At 48.3% G+C, this 21,266-nt stretch overlaps 1 protein-coding gene and 1 long non-coding RNA gene across 2 annotated transcripts; both read left to right on the top strand.

Annotated features, from left to right (window-relative positions):
* The first annotated feature begins 5,449 nt into the window (after window positions 1-5,449).
* Window positions 5,450-9,266, top strand: LOC126533890 (uncharacterized). Its single transcript, XR_011895527.1, has 2 exons — window positions 5,450-5,627; window positions 8,729-9,266. It is a non-coding gene; the product is annotated as an uncharacterized lncRNA (long non-coding RNA).
* A 5,833-nt stretch (window positions 9,267-15,099) lies between these two features.
* LOC126533885 (progestin and adipoQ receptor family member 3-like) lies at window positions 15,100-17,332 on the top strand. Its single transcript, XM_050181095.3, has one exon. It carries the CDS (start codon window positions 15,592-15,594, stop codon window positions 16,465-16,467), a length of 876 nt encoding a protein of 291 aa, XP_050037052.1. The 5' UTR covers window positions 15,100-15,591; the 3' UTR covers window positions 16,468-17,332.
* The last annotated feature ends 3,934 nt before the right edge of the window (window positions 17,333-21,266 follow it).

Genomic DNA, 21,266 nt, shown 5'->3' with positions numbered 1-21,266 from the left:
CTCCAAGTTTCGCTAGAAGAGACGGCCAGAAGTCGACCTTGGCATCGAGCTACAGCTATTAACTCCGGTTAACGTTCCCTTTGATATCTAAAGAACTTCTATACACGCAAAAATAATATTTGCGGAAACAACTGAGCATGTCATTCACGTTAAAAATGCATATTCTGACTGTTAATGCATTTCTGTACAAAGTAACAATCACGTTGTCACATAACGTTTTCTTTTTTTTTCTTTAAAAACATTTTGATGTATCATTTTTCAGATTATATACACATGTTTTTGGGACTACTACAATTGAAAAAAAGGCTTTCTTTTCAATTTTATACTATACACTTCGGTGTCAAGCATGCTATGTGACATAGAAAAAAATGCAAAGGCATTAAAGCATTAATGTCCAAAATTGAACAGGGCTGTGTAGTCCTTGAAACTTTGCACTTCGTGTAATGTACTTTAGTTGTAGGTAACGCCCTAACCAGCAAGCAGCAGAAATCTGCGGTGACAACGCCGCACGCCACCGACGCCGCAATGCCCGTTGAGCGACACCTGGCGACGATGTGCTCTCCCCTGGCCCGCTAACGAAGCAACAAGTGTTTCCTTTCACCCGCTCTATGGCTATGCTAAGTCGAGGAGCGTTCGTGCCGAAAGTGAGAGCGAGGCTGACGTGGCGTTGCGGCGAAGTCCTCTCCCATCACCCAACACCTGACTCGCTTTCGCGGCAGCAGGCGTTCCCTTTCGCCCGCTCTTCCCTGTCGAGGCACGGCTCGCGACGTGGCGTCGTAGCCAGTGAGAATGGGAGGTTAGGTGCCATTTCGCTGCTGCAGATGATAGACGCGGGCTTTTTCGCCCTATGGGTCATTTGACGCTTTCGCATCAAAAAGTGTTTACTAGACTGACGAAAACCTTCTGCTTTTCTCGCGGGCAACGAAGTCCGGCGAGGATGTGTTCCAACGTGCCAGGCAGCGGCCGGCGAAGTCGGAAACGTCACGCCGGCGAAGCCAACATTGGTTCAAATTTGTTCCAAGTATTGACACGTTTCGCAACCATCCCATGACGCTGCCATGTCTGATCACATGGTGACGCGTCCATTGCTTGCCTAAACTGGCTCCGTTGCCCCCTGTTTTAAATGGGTTTGTATGACGCCGGTGCGGCTTAGCAAACGTCTGTTTCGGGAGATATCGTAGATGGTGATTGGGCGGAGGAAACGAAGCTTTGGCCACAGCTTCAGAGAACATGCAAACGCGCTTTCGGAGCAGGTTAACCTATGTCCAAACGGCATGAGCAGCGTATATCGTGGTTGTTCTAGAAGCGGGGCCAAATATGTACTCTAAGCTATCAAAGCTTTTCGCTCATAGATGTTTTCTTCGTTAAGTATTTGGCAATTATTTTGAAGCAGCAGCATGTCACATTTCTGACTTCCTGGGTGTGGTCACTATCTGATTATTTTCTGCCTAATCGCTCGTGGGTGTGCTCACTTCCTATAAATTTGTTCTTGCTTCGGGCAAGGCTTGAAACGTAACTGTTTTTTACCTCATAATACCTTGTAGAAAAGATGTATTATCGCTAGTGACTCGCTTACTTTTGTGGACCGTCACGAAACATTCAGCTTCAAGCATTTGCGCACCATTGGTGTAGCACATCATTTATTGTGCGTATATGGTGTGCATATATTCAAGCGTGCGCCCATTCGCTCATTGATCCGTTGGCGATAGAGTGGGCGTAAGTTTCCATGCCAGTTGGTGTAGATGTGTGTTGATACTGTGCGCAAAACTTACTATGACAAGAAGCGGCGCCATTCCCTTTGTGATTGTTTAACGAGCAGCACTCACTCTCGCCGATGTTCCGGAGCTGAAGCACTTCCTCTGAAGGTTTGCGATACAACGTTGGCGGATGAGCGAATTTCTGTATCCTCGTGGACCCTTCCCGACGTCAACATTCGGAAATAAGCGGATCGTCGCGGCGACGGACTACTTCCCGCGCTTCGCTGAAACGAAACCTCCGCCGAAAAGTAGCGCAGCTGAAGTGGAGAAATTTTTCGTCGAGAACATCCTGCTGCGACATGGCGCCTCAGAAGTCCTAATCACTGACAGAGGAACGGCCTTTACAGCGGAGCTCACCCAAGCCATTCTGCAATACAGCCAGACAAGCCATAGGAGGACAACTGCCTACCACCCGCAGACGAATGGTCTTACTAAGCGCCTGAATAAGACCCTCGCTGACATGCTCGCAATGTACGTCGACGTCGAACACAAGACCTGGGATGCCGTCCTGCCGTACGTAACCTTACCAAGACAGTGGTGCGAGAAACAACACAGATCCCGTCGTTGAAGGTGGTTTAACGGCAGGAACCCGACGACGACTCTCGACGCCATGCTGCCGCACGTCACCGAAGAAGAGAATCTTGACGTCGCCACCTATCTACAGCACGCCGAAAAAGCCCGATAGCTCGGCCGCCTGCAGTTCAACAACCAACAGAGGACCGACAGCCGACACAGCGTTCGACGACGCTACGTCGAGCACCAGCCCGGCTACCGTGTTTGGGTGTTTGGACTTCAATACGTCAACGAGGACTTAGAGAGGTGCTTTTACACCGATTTTTCGGACCATACAAGACTATGTGAGAGTGCGCACTCGATTATGAGGTCGTGCCAGACGGCATTTCGCTATCACAGCGACGCCGCTCACCACCTGAATTAGTCCATGTTGTGCGACTTAAGCCATTCTACCAGCGCTAATGAACTTTGGGACTTTGTATACCCGAACATTAGACGTTCTTTTTTTTTGGACTCTATTACTTTGGTCTTTGCTTCTTTGTTGTTTTGTTACTTTTAGTATCCGTTTGTGTTTTCGCTCTCCTGTTATGTTTGTAGCACCGGGACGGTGCTTCTTGAGAGGGGGGCATTGGCACATGGACTTGTTTAACTCTTGCGGGTAAGTGCTTTTCATCGTCTAACCAATGTTATCGCTGAGCGCGGGACGCGTCCACATGTATCGGAAGTTCCTGGAATGTTATCAATGGTTCTTTTTGCTGTCTGTTGTCACTGAAGCTTGCGTAACCTGATTGAATTAGCGACCCGAAATGTGTAGAACTTCCTGGAAGACAAGCGGGCACCAGCGATTATTCTGGAACCTTCGATGGCTCATGTATCAAAGCCAATGCGCTTGACCGGCAGATCAGATTTCGACGATCCCCGACCCTGTTCGCCGCTATCGCTGTGCTTTAAGTGTAACTTTTACTCGTGGGCAAAAGTTCGCCCAATATAAGTTAGTTTCGCCATTAGCAGATTAGCCGCTGTATTATTCACTGTCCCTACTACGTGACAATGTTTTCTTACACCATGGTCCAAGACAAGTCACTCCATTTCACAAAAGGGCGCCGTACGGTGGCTTTTGCCTCAGTCTCCCGATATCTACGGTAGTGCACCCTTTACAGGGGTATAATGCAATGGGGGTAATGTTTAGTAACATTGGCGCTAATTACGCCACCCGCACTAATAATGTTGCCTATTCTGCGACTAACTTTTGCTTCTTGTCTCGTTGACACCTACATTTGATACCTCTTGTGACTCGCTGCGATGCTATCGAAGGCGCGAAATCGCTGTCTCTTCTTTTTCTGGAAGTGGTTACAAGATATTAGATGCCAGATACTTCAACCCGTGGGAAGTCAGTTAAGAAGACCTTGCCATCAACAACTGGCAGCTTCGCAGCATTGACAGCAATAACAAAGGTTAGCGGTGCGCTACAGCTTCTCAGATGGTGTTCTAACGTGGGCGCGGCATGCCTCGCGTTCTACGTCGTGCCAACGTGTCGCCCTGCGTATTGTTAAACAGCAGCCGAGGAATTGTAGCGCTACGCGATATCTTTCTATAACTTTCAATGCTTCGCCCTTCACGTGAAGCCGCCGAATTTTCCAGGAAGCTCTTAATGTGACTACAGTCAAGTTCCGGCCGCAATAGCACAGGGCACCGGTGCTTCAGCTCTGGAACACAGCCGAACCACCTGGAGCCTAATGCATTTGCTCTGCTAATGCAAATGTAGGGGATGGCTGATCTTAGAAACTGTTTCCAACTTACAGGGGGTCGAAAAAAAGAGCTTCTTTAACGTTGACGCGATACGCTAGCCTCTTCTAGGTATGCGGAAACTTGTGCAAGAATAGTATAATAGTTTTTATTTTTTTGCTATCGTCCTTACTGTACGGAATGCTGACTTGTTCAGCCGGGCGAGACTTCCTAATTGAGCCTTCTGCGACCAACACGCATACAGCACCGCTAAAACGCACTGCAAGACAGCGGTGATGGCAAAGACGGTGCAGTAAACAGGAACATGCGTCACACATAAATGAAAGTATAAAGGTGCTAAGCTCCCAAGTGTGTAGTAAAGAACTTGAAAAGGTTCGGATTCAGCGAGGAAATTGCAACGAATATAGCGAAGGCGTTTGCGAGTCATTTTGTAGATTTCGGACAGTTCACTCCTGAAAGTTGCGAGAACTTCTTTACGTAGCTTACTGTTCTTTAATGTATAAGTTTGTCGGACCATCCACGAAGCTTCCTTTTTTATTTATTGTTTTCATGCGAGTCTATAACGTATGCAGAAGAATGACCGTTTAGACCTACCGACTGCTGTTTTGAGGAAAGATATTCAGGAATACGAGCGATGGCGCAGTTATGCAGTTTATGGGCGCGACGTTTTGATATTAAAACATTGTTCGCAACTACATAAAACACTTCTTTGAAATTCCCCTCGCTCCCACCCCCTAAAAAGAAAAGAAGAACGTAGTGAATAAGTTCGTTTTTACCTATTCCCGAGGCCAGATAGCGAAGGAAAGTCAGCAAACATAAACACCTTCGACGGTAGCCGTGTTTAGAAGTGTTCTAAAGATTGTCTAAATTAAATGCGACATCACAGAGCAGAATGCTGTAAATAAATAACTGTGAATGAATAAAAAAAAACTGTTAAAGTTCTCATGCTTCTCCCTTTATGGCAAAATATGTCCATGTCGCAACTTGTAGCGTTGCCATAAAAAAAATAATAAGAGAACTTGAAAGAACTTACTCGAAAGCAAAAGAAAAAAAATCATTATGCGCAGACTCTCGTCATTTCCACTGCCGCTGCTTCTTATATTCCGTCAGCGCGAGCAGAGACCCTGCCTTTCTCTGGGGACTAAAGCGACTCTATCACGACTTGCAAAAAAGAACGAGCGTCGTTCGATAACTTACAATGGTAACTACGCCTACTCTTACACGCTTCTCTCTGTCGACATGAGTGATCACCTAACAGACAGAGCGCAAGGCTTTCCCACCCTTCTGTCGTAATGTAATAAAGCCAGATACCAGACCTCTTGCCTGATGATTTGACTGGAAGGACAGGTTCCGAACCCTCACGAGTTCCCGGCACGTCGGTTTCATGAAAGAAGTCAGAAGCGAGTCGGCAGCTGGCGACTGCCCCTGGAGGCTGTGAAATACGGCCGCTCGGACTAACGAACTTGGAAGGGCCGCGCACGCGTGGAGAAGCGCATATGAGAGCGACTGGGCACGAAGAAAGCGCGGCCAGGAAAGACTACAGTGCTGAGCACGTCGACATGAGGCTCCGATTAGCGCTCGTCTGTGTCACCGTCCTGGGATACGTCGGCGGTACGTGAAGCTTATGTTTCCTAGATCGGGCGTGTTGAGTTCGGTTCTGCTCGCTATGACCAAGCTTAGTGCGTCCTCAAGAAAACTAGTCCTCATTTAAAAAAAGGCGAAAAAATGAAAACCGGCGGATCTGTGGTAAGGGAATCTTTCGTTGGCGCTTGAGGGAATTTTAAAGTATTTCAATTTCATTCACGATCTTGGAATCGAGCCAACTTCGTTCAATTCGCTTTCTTTCGCCACGCTCTCCTGCTTCTGTCGGCGACTTTATTTATCTGTAGCCGAAATCTTTACTTCTTTGTTGGAACCTCTCTGCCAAGCGTCGGAAACTTAGTTTCCTTTCAACCGTCCTGTAGAATGCGACCAAAAATGAGTGTAAGAACTGTCTCCAACGATATACCAACCTGGCTTATCAGTATTATTCTGGCGCTGTCATAAGCGCTTCCAGTTAGCACAAAAACTGAAATGCTTCCGGCGTTGGGCATACTGTGTAAACTCTTTCTAATACAAGCATTGCTGCAACGTTCGAATTCGTTTATACTTTGTTCAAGGTATGGTATATTTAAGTAGGTTCGGTGTACTGCATGAAGCATTCATCAGTAAGTTTTAAGAATAATTACCCGGATTCACGTGCGAAATTCACGATGTAATCACGAGGCACGCCGTGGTGGCAGACTCCGCAATAATTTTGACCACTGGGGTTCTTTAACGTGCACTTAAATTTAAGCACAAGGCGTTTTTTCGCCTTTCGCCCCCGTCGAAATGCGATTGTCGTGGGAATCAAGCTGAAATGCTTCCGGCGTTGGGCACACTGTAAGTCCTCTTTCTAATAGAAGCAGTGCTGCAACGTCAGGGTTAGTTCCAGGGGAAGATACGTTTATACTTTGTTCCCAAGGTATTGTATACTTAAGTAGGTTCGGTGTACTGAAGCATTCATCACGAAGCTCACCTCATGCTTAGCAGCGCAACGCCACATTCGCCAAGCAACCGCGATTGGCCGTCACGAAGTTCCTAATTCACGTAGGGCAACAGCTTCGTGTCCTTGTACAGCTCTCATTCGGGGAACCCACACGCTCGTTGTGTGACTCCGTGTTGATGAGATCTCCCGCCATGTATGTCTCTGGCCGCAAGGAAGGTTCCTGTAAGAGTCAGATCCGTGGTGCCATTGCATTGCCGCCAGTCTACGCGCTCCCCGGACCGTCGGACAGACTTCGCCACGACCTGTCACTTCTGGCCGGCCGCGCCAGAAGTGACATTATGGGCATTATGGGTGTTTCAATCACAAAATTTCCAAATCGAATTAAAAACAGATATTCTAGAGCAAGCACGACCCCCAAATATCAAATATACTCCTGATTGCAAAAAAAAGGTGAAATATGAAGTTTGCGTGTAACCGGTTTGGTGAAAATCTAGCCTCTTGCGCATTTATTTTACGTGTTTGTTATACATTTCGCTACTGCACGTCCAGAACCAACGAGCTCGTAAATTAGCAACAACTGCTTTCCCGTTTCGCGGTCGCCACAAGAGTGGCAGTAACGAGACAACGGATCACTACATCACCAGACGCACATACCGCGTTGTGTTTCGTTGATTGAGAGAAGGGTTATGATAGCACTGGCAGAACGCATGATTCCTTTCAATAATTTCATGTCAGTCACTATACAAAAAAAAAATACATTATGGGGTTTTACGTGCCCAAACCACGATCTGATTGTGAGGCACGCCATAGTGAGGGACTCCGGAAATTGGCATCTCCTGGGATTCTTTGAAATGCACCTAAATCTAAGTACACGGGTGTTTTCGCAGTTCTCTCCCATCGAAATGCGGCCGCCGTGGCCGGGACTCGATTAGCAGCCCAACACCACAGCCCCTAAGCAACCACGGCGGCTATTCAGTGTACGAATGCCTCGATTTTAGGCAGCCTATATGCGAATTTGTTGCTCCAATTTATGCTACGGCCAGTCTCGCAAAGTTTGCATCATTTTAAAACAACGTGCGGGGATGTGCGGTGCTATACAGCTTCACACATTGTTTTAAAAAGATGCAAACGTAGCGAGACTGGCCGAAGCATAAATTGAAGACACAAGTTAGCATATAGGCTGCCTAAAATCGAGGCATTCGTATTCTGACTGACAGGAGATTACTGAAGAGTATTATGCGTTGCGTTATTACTCAGTACCCGTGTCTCTGAGCAGCAGCCACAGCTCTCCTAAACTCAGTCATTTGGAACGATTCTCGCTTCTGTAGTTCCCGCTCCCTCATGGTTGCAATATTCGAAATAATGAAATCCTATTATAATAGACAGTAAATTCTTGAATCGAAAACGAATTGAATAGCGCATAAGCTATTCGATCCGACTTTCTAATTTTTTTTCTATTCGCACGCACCTAACGTATACGCCCTTGAAATCCTTTGATTACATCGAGCGAGCGTCGACAGCATGGCGTGTCGACGCTGTATCCCTGTAGCGGTGACGGGCACCGCTTAAGCGAACGGGGCAGCAGGAAACATTACAACTGGAAATCGCCTTGCGGGCCTGCGCACAATGTCGTCGACGCTGCCGCACCTTGCGGCTACAACGGGGCCGCTGAGACGCCGTGTGGTCGACGCTCGAGCTTATTGTAAAAAAAAATAAATTCAATCTTATATGTAATGGAATCTTATATATAAGATTCCTCACTAGTTTTACGCCACAGGACAAACTTTCCAGTATTATAAAAATATATTTCATTCCATTGACTAGAACGGCCTCTTCGCTCTATTACGATGTCCATGGAGAAGGCCTTCGTCGCGCATTAAGCATCCCCGACAAAAATCGGTTGTAAAAGATTCAGTGCAGCAGATATTCGGCATCGCTAACACATTTCATTGACTGTTTGTCTCTCAAAGCCGGCGGGTAAGCGCAGTCGGTATTTTTGCGCGACAAATACAGAGCGAAATGCGGGGCGTTTTTCGAGGGGCTACGTGGACCATGCCCGCCTCCTCACAGGCGTTTTCATTGAAAACTGGCCGTATTTATAAACACGGTGCGATGCAAGGGTCAGACTAAATGAACGTTTTTCTTTAAATTTTTGTTTCTTCTTCTCTCTTTCTCTCTTTCACAGCTGAGGACAAGGACTGTCCCAAACTTGACTGCAAAAAAGAAGGCAACAACTGCACCGTCGTCCGAGACGACGGCAGTCAGTGCGGGCGCTGCTCCTGCAGAGGCAAGCAAAGCAGCAGTTCAGATTCGAAGCCAGAGGGTGAGTCGGGGAGTGAGCCCTCCGGCGAGGACACTAGGAACTCCAGCACCGCGGCTGCAGTCGCCGAGAACACGAGTGAGAACAAGCCGGAGGCAGCTTCCAAAACGGACGACAAGTCTCACTCCAAACCTGACGGGGCTGCTCAGAGCAGCGAAGGCGCAGGTGTCGCAGCTAGCAGCGACCACAGTCCCTGCGACAGCTGTCCCGAGCACTGCATGATAACCATGTATAGGGGCAAGTGCACCGGGTGCGTTTTAGTGGACGACGCCGAGAGAGAGTGCCACTGACGTTTCCATTCGTGCTGTCGCAATCCGATTTGCGCTACATCCGACTCTCATGTGTGCGTACATTCCTGCTCACGCGCTGTGAATAGCGACGAAATAAACACGGTTCCGATGAATTCTGCCAGAGAAGTTAGTTTTCGGTCGGCTACAACGGCCAACGAAAGGACAGAGCTTAAATCAGATCTAGGTTTTTTTTTTTTTTTTTTTTTTTCTGAAAGCCCAGCGTAAACTTTTAAGCAATTACATGCTTTTCATCTCTTGCTTTTTACGCCTTTTTCCTCCCTTTTTCTTGTCTTGAGGGGGAATTTAGCTTGTATGGGGTAGTTGGTGATAAAATATTTGCTCACATTTCAATTTAGAGTTAAACTATTCGCAGACCAAATATTCACCGTTTACTGTATGCTTGTAAGTGTTTTCTCCCTTGGAATTCGTGCGACTCGCACTTCCTGTAGAACTCGAAAACGCAACGATCACATTGTAACGAATGCGATGAACAAAACGAGATTAAGGTAAAAGTGGGAACCAACGTTTCGACAAGTGGACTTGTCTTTCTTCAAGGCGACGTTTCGACAAGTCCAGTTGTGGAAACGTTGGCTCCCGCTTTTACCCTCTTCTCGTTTTGCTCATCGCCTTTTATTTCCATCTCCGGCATTCCCCGTGTTTTCACAGTAACGGAGAGTCACATACCGCGAGTATTCCCCCTTGCTCGCAACTTTCCTAGGATGAATTTAGCAAGATGAAAGCTTTCTGTTTTCAAAACTTTGAAAGAATATTGTGCGCCTATTGGCCGTTTTTCGTTCAAGTTTCGCGACAAGTTCTGCTATTTCGTTCGGCATCACTCCGAAATGACCAAGCATCTTTGCTTGCTTGGTTATTCCACGCCGTTTGGGGGTTGGGTTGATCCCGGAAAGCCACATGATCCGCGCAACCACGATCCCGAACTTCAAAGAAAACGCCGGCTTTTGAGCTCCGGATCTCTTTCCTCCACCGCGGATTGCCAACCACCACCGCAGGGGCTAAACATCACCGTCAAATATGCGCAACACTGGCCAACAGCTGCAGACACGTGGACTAGTTTTTCTTTTTAGTGCGCGACTAAACGTCCCCGATGCACCAAGGGAACAACAAAATTAAGCGTATATTGAACCATCTCTGCCCCAAAAGGAAGTTCATTTTTCGTGAGAAATGCCGTGGTATACCCCAGTAGCTGTTGCGTTGTGCTTGGGACCTCGAGCTCGCGGGTTCAATCGCAAGAAAGAAAACAAACCAGAAAAAAAAGAAAGAAAGAACGAAAGGAAAAACACTTGTGTACCTAGATTTAGGCGCGCGTGAAGTATACCCAGGTGATCTAAATTAATCCGGAGTCCCTTCCCCCCCCCCCCCCCCCCCCCCCGCCCTCATGCGTGCCTAAAACCACACGTAAAACTCCAGAACCCCAGAGTTTTGAAACTCGTGAGGCGAAATTCGAGCCTGAACAAAAGCAGCTGTCAGCTACATATATTTCTGTTTGTGTATTGATTTCTACATGTATTGTCAACGCCTCGGCAGGACTATTACGGGAATGGAGTACTGAAAATAAATAAACAACAATTATTGCCATGAGCAAGAATACATTATTCGCTGAAAGTGCAACCGCTATAGTGCGGAGGGGAGAAGAAGAGAAGGTATGCACAACGCATAGTTCTAGTGTAAACACATTTCACGTAATACCGACATATACGAGGCACTGAACTGGGGAAACATTTACAATAGTAATCAGAAGTAAAATGATGAGCAACGCGCCATAAAAAAAAACAAAAAACAAATACAATGCAAGGGCAGGGGAAACATGAACGTGATACGCTTACAGTTTAGTCAGGAGGAGGAGGAGCTCTAGAAATTAAACTATCGCGCGCTGTTGTATTATAAGCCATCGTCTTGGAACTTTCTGGATGGAAAGGCAAATCACTGCAGCAAGATTGCATTGCGTGCATTATAGGGGCACGACAACAAAGAATGTCGTTACATTAACCTCAAATCCTAATCCACATGTTTGAAGTGAAAATTCTATGACGCAGATATTTTTCGAACCTAAATAGAAGACACTAAGCAAGTACGACGGTTGGGAAACACTTATGAGGATATTTAATTAGCTTGATACTACAGTTGATCTCGAAACGCCGTAGTGACATTAATGATATTATATTGACGTTATGACAAAGCTAAATTTGCTGGGATCGCTTAGCGACAAGGCTACGTAGGATAACGCTCTTTTTTTTTTGTATGGCTACACTCGTGTGTAGCATGACATGACAAGAACTTTATTTGAGTCCTGAGGGACTGAGAGCTTGGGGAGCTAAAACCGAAGGCTCCCGAAAATCAAGTCGGTGGCGTCGCCCCCGATGGGACCGAGAGATGACGTTCCGCCGCAATGTCGTGGGCCCTTTGGACAGCTTGGAGTTGAATGTGGAGATTGCTGCTCTTGAGAGATTCCTGCCATTGTTCTTTCGTGATGGATGGAGAGGCGTTAAGGGCTGGGCACAGCCAGAGCATGTGTTCAAAAGAGCATGAGTCATGACCACATTTGGGGTGCGATTGTGAGTGGGCAGGATCTATCCTGTTAAGAGACCGATGAGTGGGATACGAACGGGTTTGCAGAAGTCTGAGTGTGCTGGCCTGAGGTTTGTTCAGTTTACGGTGAGGGGGTGGAAATCTCCTCCTGCCCAGTTGATGATGGGAAACAATTTCGTGGAAAGTACATAATGGATCTTTGTGGATGTTGACCTGCTTCCAAGCCTGGCTACCCGCGACAGCGCGGTACGTGACATCGCGCGCTCTCCGATGGGCCTGCTTGTTAGGATTACATCCAAGCGGGTTAATTGAGCTATCTAGATGGGCTGGAAACCACGAGATGTGGTATCCTCTTTCACTGCTCTCCCTAGTCCTTTGAAGTGCTTTAATCAAAATACTGTTCGCCTGTTCAGATACGAGAGTGGACGAGAAGGATCTAACCGCCGTGCGCGAGTCCGAAAAGACGATAGCGGGAACTTTGAGCTGTGAAAAGCCAGAGCGATTGCCGCTTCCTCCGCCACATGGGCAAAATTCGTATATATAGAAGCTGCATTGACCAGGTTGCCTGCCGCGTCTACCACCGAGACAGCGAACTTATCCCCACTGTCATATCTGGCAGCATCGACAAAGAGGGCGTCTAGTTTCTGCTGATTTATCTTTTTAAGGATTGACTTAGCTCTCGCGAATCTCCTACCCTCGTTGTGCACTGGGTGGATATTTCGCGGAACAGGGTCAACCATATGGGAGTTCTGGTTTCCCGGGTCAAGCTAACTTCGGTCGCCGGTTCATGTCGGGGTTGGATTCCCGCTTCTTCTAAAATCTTAATACCTGGCTTAATGGATGAAAGTCTCATTATTTGACCCGCTGTGTGCGCTTCTTCTAGCTCATCGATGGGGTTATGGAGTCCTAGCTCCAGCAGCTTCTCAGTGCTTGTGGACTGTGGAAGGCCGAGCACGCGCTTGAGGCCGGTTCTGATTAGGGAGTCGAGCTTGGCAAGAATTTTAAGAACGGAGTGAGCCGATGCTCCAGGACGCCATGACGAATCCAATTCCATGCTAACGGAAACAGATACTTGTTCGCTCGTGGAACTAAGTATTCTAGTAATATATTTAGGGCGCCCCGAGGTTTGGGCCTTCAGTTAAAGGAAGAAATTCCAGCATCGAAAATGTCGTGTCAGTAATTATTTATTATTACTGCAGTTCAGTGTTTGACGGAATCCCGTTTGGTCGGGACGAAACATGGTGAGAAGGTAGACAAAATCCGGGGCACTACGCTGACCAAAGTAAAATTTAAAAGAAATTATTACTACAGTAAGCGAGCCACGTGCGTTGAGCTTAGTATACAGGGCCGACACAGTTTAAGCGACTTAGGTGTCATCGTCACAAACACGGATGGATGGACGGATGGATGGACGGTTGTTATGCGCGTCCTCTTTGGAATGAGGCGGTGGGTTGCGCCACGAAGCTCTTGCTATTATACTGCATAATGGCCTACCTAGATTAAAAAAGAGATAAAGAAAACAAAAACAATATGAACTGTCACAACCAAATTTTCTGACCACCTCTATCTTGAGGGCCAGAAGATCACGGAAGGCAATAAGACTAGGATTCTGGGTTTTTGGATCCAGAGCAACCTGAAAGCCTCGCACACCATCCAAACCCTAAGGTCTGCCACCAACCAGATCTCGCGGATTATAAAACGAATTACAAGAAGCCGCAAGGGCATGCGAGAAGAGGACACGCTTCGCCTCGTCCAGGCTCTGGTGATCAGCAGAATCACGTATAGCATGCCGTATCACTATCACTCGCTAAACAAACGCGACCAAGAACAAGTCGATGCCATCATCAGAGGCGCGTACAAAACGGCCCTGGGTCTCCCTGTCACCACCTCAAACGAGGAGTTAGCTGCCCTCGGGATCCACAACACCTTCGCTGAGCTGTCGGACGCGGTTATGGCTTCGCAAAAGGCCAGACTACAGAACACGGCGGCGGGCAGAGCCATCCTCCACCGGACCGGAACGGCAACGGAGCTCCGTGCCCTCGATGGGCAACGATCACTCCCGCCTGAGGTCAGAGGCAAGATCAAGGCGAACCCGATACCGAAGCACATGAGCCATGAACTCCATGAAGGACGACGCAAGGCTCGCGTTGACAGACAGCGCCGACAATTCAAGGGTGACCCGTACGTAACGTACGTGGACGTGGCGGCGTACCCTGTAGGGGGCCTCTTCGCGGTAGCCGCCGTGAACGGGAGAGACAACTCCTTGACTCTCGCGGCCTCCGTAAGGGCAGAGACCCCAGCTGCGGCTGAAACCATAGCTGCGGCGCTGGTAATAAAGCAAGAAGACAGGGTAGGCAGGGAAGTCCATGTCGTTACCGACTCGCAATAGGCCTGCCGTAACTTTACCAACGGACGAACACCGCTGCTGGCGGCTCAGATTCTAGGCCCGAGGCTGCAAGAATACCATCAAATCACGTGGACGCCGGGCCACGCGGGTCTCGAGGGGAACGAGAGGGCGAACGCCCTAGCTCGAGCGCTAATCAACCGAGCGGGGCAAGACGAATCGTCTCATCAATCCCCACCATTTACCTTCATGCCCCTGCCGTCCAATTACTGCGACCGACTCGAGATCCAGCGACTCAACCGCAGGATTTATCCTCCGCCTCACAGAAAGCTCAGCACTGAAGATGCCGTAGCTCTCCGACTTATTCAGACAAACACATTTCCTAACCTACACAGATACAGTAAAATGTTCCCACATACTTATCGCGGCATCTGCCCCTGGTGCGGCGACACACGCCCTACACTCTTCCACATCTCGTGGGGGTGCGGGGGCAAACCTCTACACTTAAAGACGCCTAGCACGTCATTTGAGCGGTGGGAGGTACAGCTGACCGGCGATACCCTGGCGGGACAAGAAGCTCTCGTCCAGCAAGTACGTCGAGCAGCCATGGCCAGTGGAGTCCTGGAATGAGGACACCACCCACTCGACCTCATAGCAACCACCTCGATGGTTCAAATAAATGTTTTTTCTCTCTCTCTGACCACCTATTGCGAACTTTGCTTGTGTACGTCTCCGTTTTCTGTCGTTTCCCTACTTTTCTTCCACCAATCTTCCAATCGCCTCTTACTCTCTTTGCGGTCGTCAACATTACCTCTTAACGTAACGCTTACCGAAACGCCTCTTTGTCAAAGTGATACCGGCAAGTGCTCTAACCTGAACGCCAATGGAACTATTCTCGCCACCTAGCGAACGCAAGTGACAAGCATGAGCATTGCTTTTTTTGCCTTCAAGATTTAACGGCATACGGTGTGTGCGCGCGCGCTGCCAGATCTTGGAGGCAATGATCAATTCAACCTCCTGCTTATAGCTTTCTCCAACAGGCGGCCCTATATCACCGTGACAGTAACGCCTGTCTGTGATTTTGCGCCAAACTTCAAACCCAAATGTAAGCGTACTAAATCGACGTACGGGAATAAATAGCTTCTGCAGTATTTTTTTTCTTTTTGATGCCCAGCTGCGACCGATCAGAACTGGTTATGAACTGCTTGATCTGCTAGAGCGGTAAGCTCTATCACGAGCTTACGGGCACACAATCCCCACCGTTACGATAGCCGTGTTCTTCGCGCCGGCGAGTTCTTTTCACATATATTTTTTTTCTCATTTTACCCTTCCTCATTTCTTTAGAGATGCACCATTGATGCCCCACTGCTGACAATCTATCTGCTTCGTTCACCGTTTCATTTCTCTTTACCGATTAAGTATTGTTCTCGGCGTGCTGATTCCTTTTTCGCCAGCGCCACCACCATCGCCAACAGCAGCACCTCCTCTCCTTTCTTCTCTCCTCGTCCTCCTCCTCCTCCGTTGGGGCGCCGGGCCGGGCTCGCACGATGGACGCGACCGTCGACTACGGGCCGCAGCAGCCACGGCCGGCCGCCCACAGGCCGCGTGATCGCCCCGGCAAGCGGCGGGACCACCACGCCAAGCTGCGGCGATTGGAAGAGGTGCCGGCGTTCCTGCGCCCGAACCCGTTCATTCGCAGGGGCTACCGCGTGCTCTACACCCCTCGGCAGTGCCTGCGAAGCGTCTTCCAGTGGAACAACGAGACGCTCAACATCTGGACGCACCTCGGCGGAATCTTCCTGTTCGGCGCCATGCTCGTCCGCGACGTCCGGTACCGGCTTCCCGCGGTCAGGGCGAACCTCGTCGACTCCGTCGTCGTGGTGGCCGTCGTGTGTGCCTACATCACGACGCTGTCGCTCTCTGTGCTGTACCACACGTTCAGCTGCCAGTCCAAGGAGGCCTACTACAAGCTGCTGCGTTACGACTTCGCCGGCGTCGGTCTCAGCCTCGGCTCCACCGTTTCATCCGGCGTCATCCTGGCGTTCCAGCAGCACGCCTTCTTCATGTACCTGTACGTGTCGCTCGAGACGCTCCTGCTGGTGTTCATCGTCGCCACGCAGCACTCCGACAACAGCAAGGTCCTCTGCAGCCTGGTCGTGTTCGGGCTGGTGCCCACCTTCCACTGGCTCTACCTGGCGCCGCCTTACATGCCGCAGATTCTGCCTCGCGTCGCGCTGATCTTTGTGTACGCGGCCATCTCGTACGTCGTGCTCGAGGGACGCTTTCCCGAGCGAATGTGGCCCGGCCGCTGCGACTACGTGGGAGCCAGCCACCAGATCTGGCACTTGCTGGTCCTCCTCATGACCTACTGGTGGCACGAGACGGCGTTCGAATTTGTGCGGTGCAAGAACGGCTTGTGCTGACCGAGTGTGCATGAACGGTTGTTCAAAGCGTGCCACTCGTCCACTGACGTCCCTATCGGTTTCATTTGTGTGTAACGAACGATTCTGGTGCGATCGGCGACGTGGGAAGGTCTATCTAGGCCAGCCGTTAGGCACCACGTCTATTGCGTCTCTTTTTTTTTTTTTCCGTCCAAACTGTTCTAGCATATATCATACCTCTGTGGCTGCGCGACGAACACGGGACGGGCAAAAATTACGAAATTCGAAAATTTTATCTCACGAAACTCGCACTGATATAGGTAGTAAAGAAAAAAAATTGCTCTCTGCTTGGTCGGGTCGCCCGATGTTGTTATGGCGTCCAAAATGATACTCGCTTTCACGATAACGTATCAGCTGCCGTTAAGAACGGCGGCTATTCATAGTTCCTTCTCAAACTACGCTAAAGAACGTCTACGCATTCAATGCGGAATACGTGCAGCTGCTCAGTAACAGCTGTTCACGACCGCAGCGCTTAGAGAAAAAGAAAGTAACCGCAATGAATGAAGCAACATGGCCAAGAGATCCTTCGGCTTGAAAGAACGGCACGTGAATAAAAGAAGTAAAAGCGATATGAAAAGGGCTGTCGAGGAAGTGCTACCGAAACTATGTACAAAGGCACAGCCGTCACGCGTGTATTTTCGCAATCGAAAGGTATCAGAGTTCCATGAAAAACGGCTATAGAGTCTTCGCTTTTAGGAAACAGCAATAGATCTGACGGGCGAAACCTAAGGAGGAACCCAAATTTTCTACGATGAATGCGTTTATACGAGCACTAGGCAACACGTTTGTCTTTCACAATGAGGCGATAATCTATGAGAAGTGGTCATTAATTTACATTCATTTCATCGTACATTTTCATCGTACATTTTCTAACACGAGCAGAGAAAAAAGAACGTGAAGGACGCTTAAGCTTCGCCTGAAAGAGAGAAACGCGATAGCGTGCAAAGATGCCTGACTCCTTCTCACTATGTAACCGTACTGCGAGCTTTCTGGTAGCAACGCGGGCTCTTGCGTGAGCCGATCCCGGAGGCTGTGCACAGCCACGCCGAATAAATTGCATCATTTCGAGGTTTCTGTTATTGCTTCGCACTTTCAATATTTAGGCCTATAGGAAGATTTAGCATAAAAGGCGTGCGCTGTGGGTGTTTTGTTTCATGACATTTGTTTGTGGGGCTGTCATCCTCAAAATTGTGGGGAATAACTGTCACGAATGAAAGAAAAGGTATGAGCAACTTAAGTGATAGCATGGTGTGGCAATATAATCCGCATATAGCGCATTTCATATAGCAAGGCGTGGTATATGCGTACATACCTAGATATATACGGCAATTTTCACTCACGGACAACCCCGTCGACATCGGAGTTCCTGCAGCACGGGGCCCTTGACGCACTCGCGCGTTAAAAAACAAACCCAGAGCAGTAACTGCGGTGGACCACCTTGGGGGATGCAACCATTTTCTCCTCACTGGGCGCACGCAGGCGGGAGCCTTCCTTGGTCAATGCCAAGCACGCTGTGACCCATCTGGAGCGTAACTGCACGAAATCTCGCGAAACTAATAGCATCCCTAAAAAGTGATCGCGCGATAGTACCGCTCGAGTGCCTGCAACGCCAGGCTATGATTCCTCTTTGCCGGGCGCAAATGACTTCACTGCTCAACACTATTGCCTTGATAGTGCTGCGTGCGCGAAGTGGAGCTTGTCATCGCAATGCTGATCGCATTCTGCCTCTTCAATGTCGCCTATAGTGCGGCGTTTCAAAGCTCTCGGCGAAGGAAGAAGGCCCGTTAGAGTTAGCTATTCAGCCTAACACAAACCAACAACAATCATTAGCGGAGCAACGGGAGCTACAGCTCACCAGCTTGGACCGGGAGGTGCAAAGGACACTCCTCCAGAGGGCGACCAAGGCCACTGGAGTCTTGGACTAAGGAGGCCATCCATCGCTCTTTGACCCCTTTCCCCCCAATCCCTGTCTTAATAAAGCTTTACTACTACTACTACTACTACTACTACTACTACTACTACTACTACTACTACTACTACTACTACTACTACTACTACTACTACTAAGTAAGGCGGACGATGAACGGGAAGGGAGAAAACATTGCGACCACGTCTGGTAAAATAACATGTTGGATAAATGGGGTGTTTCATGCCTTGATCGATAAATTGTGTCCATCCTATAGTTTGTGTGTGCCTGGTGAAAAAAAGAGCTCAGTAATAATACGAAGCTATGTTTACCTAGTAGCAGCCGTTAGACGATGCCAATTCGCCATGCAGGAGACGACAGGCCGGCCTTCGACAACCATGTTTGTTTATTTGTTTGCCTCCGAGAGTGGCTCACATCCGCTATGAGAGATTGCCCAAGTATTGGGTGATTTTCGAAAAACTCTTACAGCAGCCTAAAAAGAAGCACCATTGAGAAATTTTGAATAGCTAAGACGAATGAAGTCAGATAAAGATGTATGAATTTAGGGAGAAAATCGTCCCGATTCAATCATATAGCCAACAGAAGCTGCACAACATCGCTATGATAATACCCCAGAGAAGAAGCTCCCAAATATAGACAATGATTACGGCCAAATGTCTCCTCTTCTGGCATCCGTGTGACACAAGACGTGTGGACTAAAGAAAAAAAAAAGCCAGGAACCATGGTCGCTCCGCGGACGTGGCACCGTCCCAACTCAATTCACCTCTAGAGACATTGCGGCTGCAGGACAGCACCCATTTCTCTTCCCAAACATAAGTTATCGTATTTGTGGCCCGCCTCAATAACACATTGCCTAATACCGTATAAGAGTTTGACTACTGCGATGCAACATCGCAATAGTTAACAAATTAAGCTAGACAATAATTGTCCGCAACATATCTCGGCAGACCTACCGGGAAGCTATCACCGGACTTTGAAAATCATTCTTCGACTGTTTCTGCTCAAGGTGGTTGTGGTGGTGATCCTGCTACAGGCAGAGTTAGCCTGGAAGGCTAGGCTGGCACGTATTTTACTGCTTTATTCATAGACTGTAGAGACAATGTGTTGTTCTTGGGCACTCCCGACATAATGCTTACGATAGATTTTCTGCGGACAAGGATTTTATTCACCAATGAAATGTTTTAGTGACAGACAGTAGGAAGGCATTACGCGAACTACATAAAAACAGCCTCTCATACGTAAAGTATACATCTCACTTCAACGTTCAAGTGTCCCAAGTTTTAAAATGAGATCATGGGGCACCGTACACGTGATATTTCGAATTATTTGCTTCTCCCTACATTAATCGACATGCTGGTCTCTTTACCAATCCGATCACCATCCGCAAGCAGACAGCCTAATATTGTGCACTGCAGAACGAGGACCTCAGCGAGAAATTCGGAATTCCTGTTGTACGGCGTCATCTGACTGCATCCTTTGCCTTCAGGTTTCCTGACGTCGACAGGACACCCCCGTCCTCGAATGTTTATCAAAGGAGGTAAGAAATATTCATTTGGCATCGAGACATTTTAACGGACTAACGCCTAACCGGTGTACGCACCACGCCGTGTGCAAGTTCCTCTTCTTCCGCTGTATCCCAATGCACAATGTGTTTGATTGATGAACGCACAAACAACTTCGTGTAAAGCATTTGCCTTCGCTGCTGCTTATTTGTTTCACACTTGCGAGTCTGATTTCCGCAGGGTGCATCGTATCTCCAGGATTTCGGGACGTGTGCCCATCGGGTCATTTTTCTCGGCGGCGGTCGCGCCTGCCGCCACAACTGAATGGAGAACAAAAAGTAAAGCAACTTCTAACGAACAAGGTTAGTTACCGCAAATCAGTGGCGGTTACACAGGCTAGAGACACAGCGGGACGTTCTGGTAAATTGCCCCAGTTTGTCTCGGCTGTGTCTCTACTATGTATAACCGCCACTCATTTTCGGTGACTAATCTTGTTCATTGGTTGGTAAAAACTATTATTGAATGTGCTGCAGATTCGTTACCCGGGCTCAGTTCTCCCATGTCGTGGCGTCCAGGGCTGAGAAATCATTTTTTTTTTTGTCGTCTGTTCCCCATTCGCTGACGGCAGGGAGTGCGGCCGCCGCAGATAGATGGCGCAACGTGCATACGTCCCGGAATCGTGGCCATGAGTTCTTTTCGAGCAGCTTCAACTTCCAGTTCGGCGTACATGCAAAAAGTGCCGCCTGAACTATTCCAGGTGAGCGCACGTTTTATATCCTATGCGGGATTCCCCTGAAACTTGGCGCCATAACGGCACTTCTTCCAGAACGCTATACATATACAGTGGGGGAATGACTGAATCAAAGCACTCCAATTGTTTAGGAATGCAGTGAAGACCAGTAATGCCTCGATACTAAACAGCGTGGCGTAGAAGATTTAGAAGAACCTTGCCTGCCGGAAGTCGGAAGTAGCGGAGGTTGTATAACTTCTCTGATTGAATATATTCACGTTATGGGTGTTACATTGTGCAAATTTCCTTTTTTCTGAGTCATTTATCAAATATAAAGCATTCCAGAACTTCTTTGTTTAAGTATACACGCTTTAAGACATGAAAGTTCAAGGTACTGGACATTTCCTCTTTCCTCGGCCAATAATTCATACAAAAATTTCACAGGTTATGCGATGGACGCAAGACCCGTTGACGTTCTACATTTTCCAAGCTCCTTTTTCAATCTTACTCGAATCTCTGGGAGCTTCGAATATATTTGTATAAATAGATTGTACCTGATGAAATCTATTTGTGAGCAGCAGTAGCTTCGCGCTCAAAGAAAAGATGATGTGCTTGGTATTGC

Source organism: Dermacentor andersoni, chromosome 7, assembly GCF_023375885.2.
Source record: "Dermacentor andersoni chromosome 7, qqDerAnde1_hic_scaffold, whole genome shotgun sequence".
Classification (NCBI taxonomy): domain Eukaryota; kingdom Metazoa; phylum Arthropoda; class Arachnida; order Ixodida; family Ixodidae; genus Dermacentor; species Dermacentor andersoni.
The sequence above is the reverse complement of the archived record's forward strand: the minus strand, read 5'-3'. Positions and strand labels throughout refer to the sequence as shown.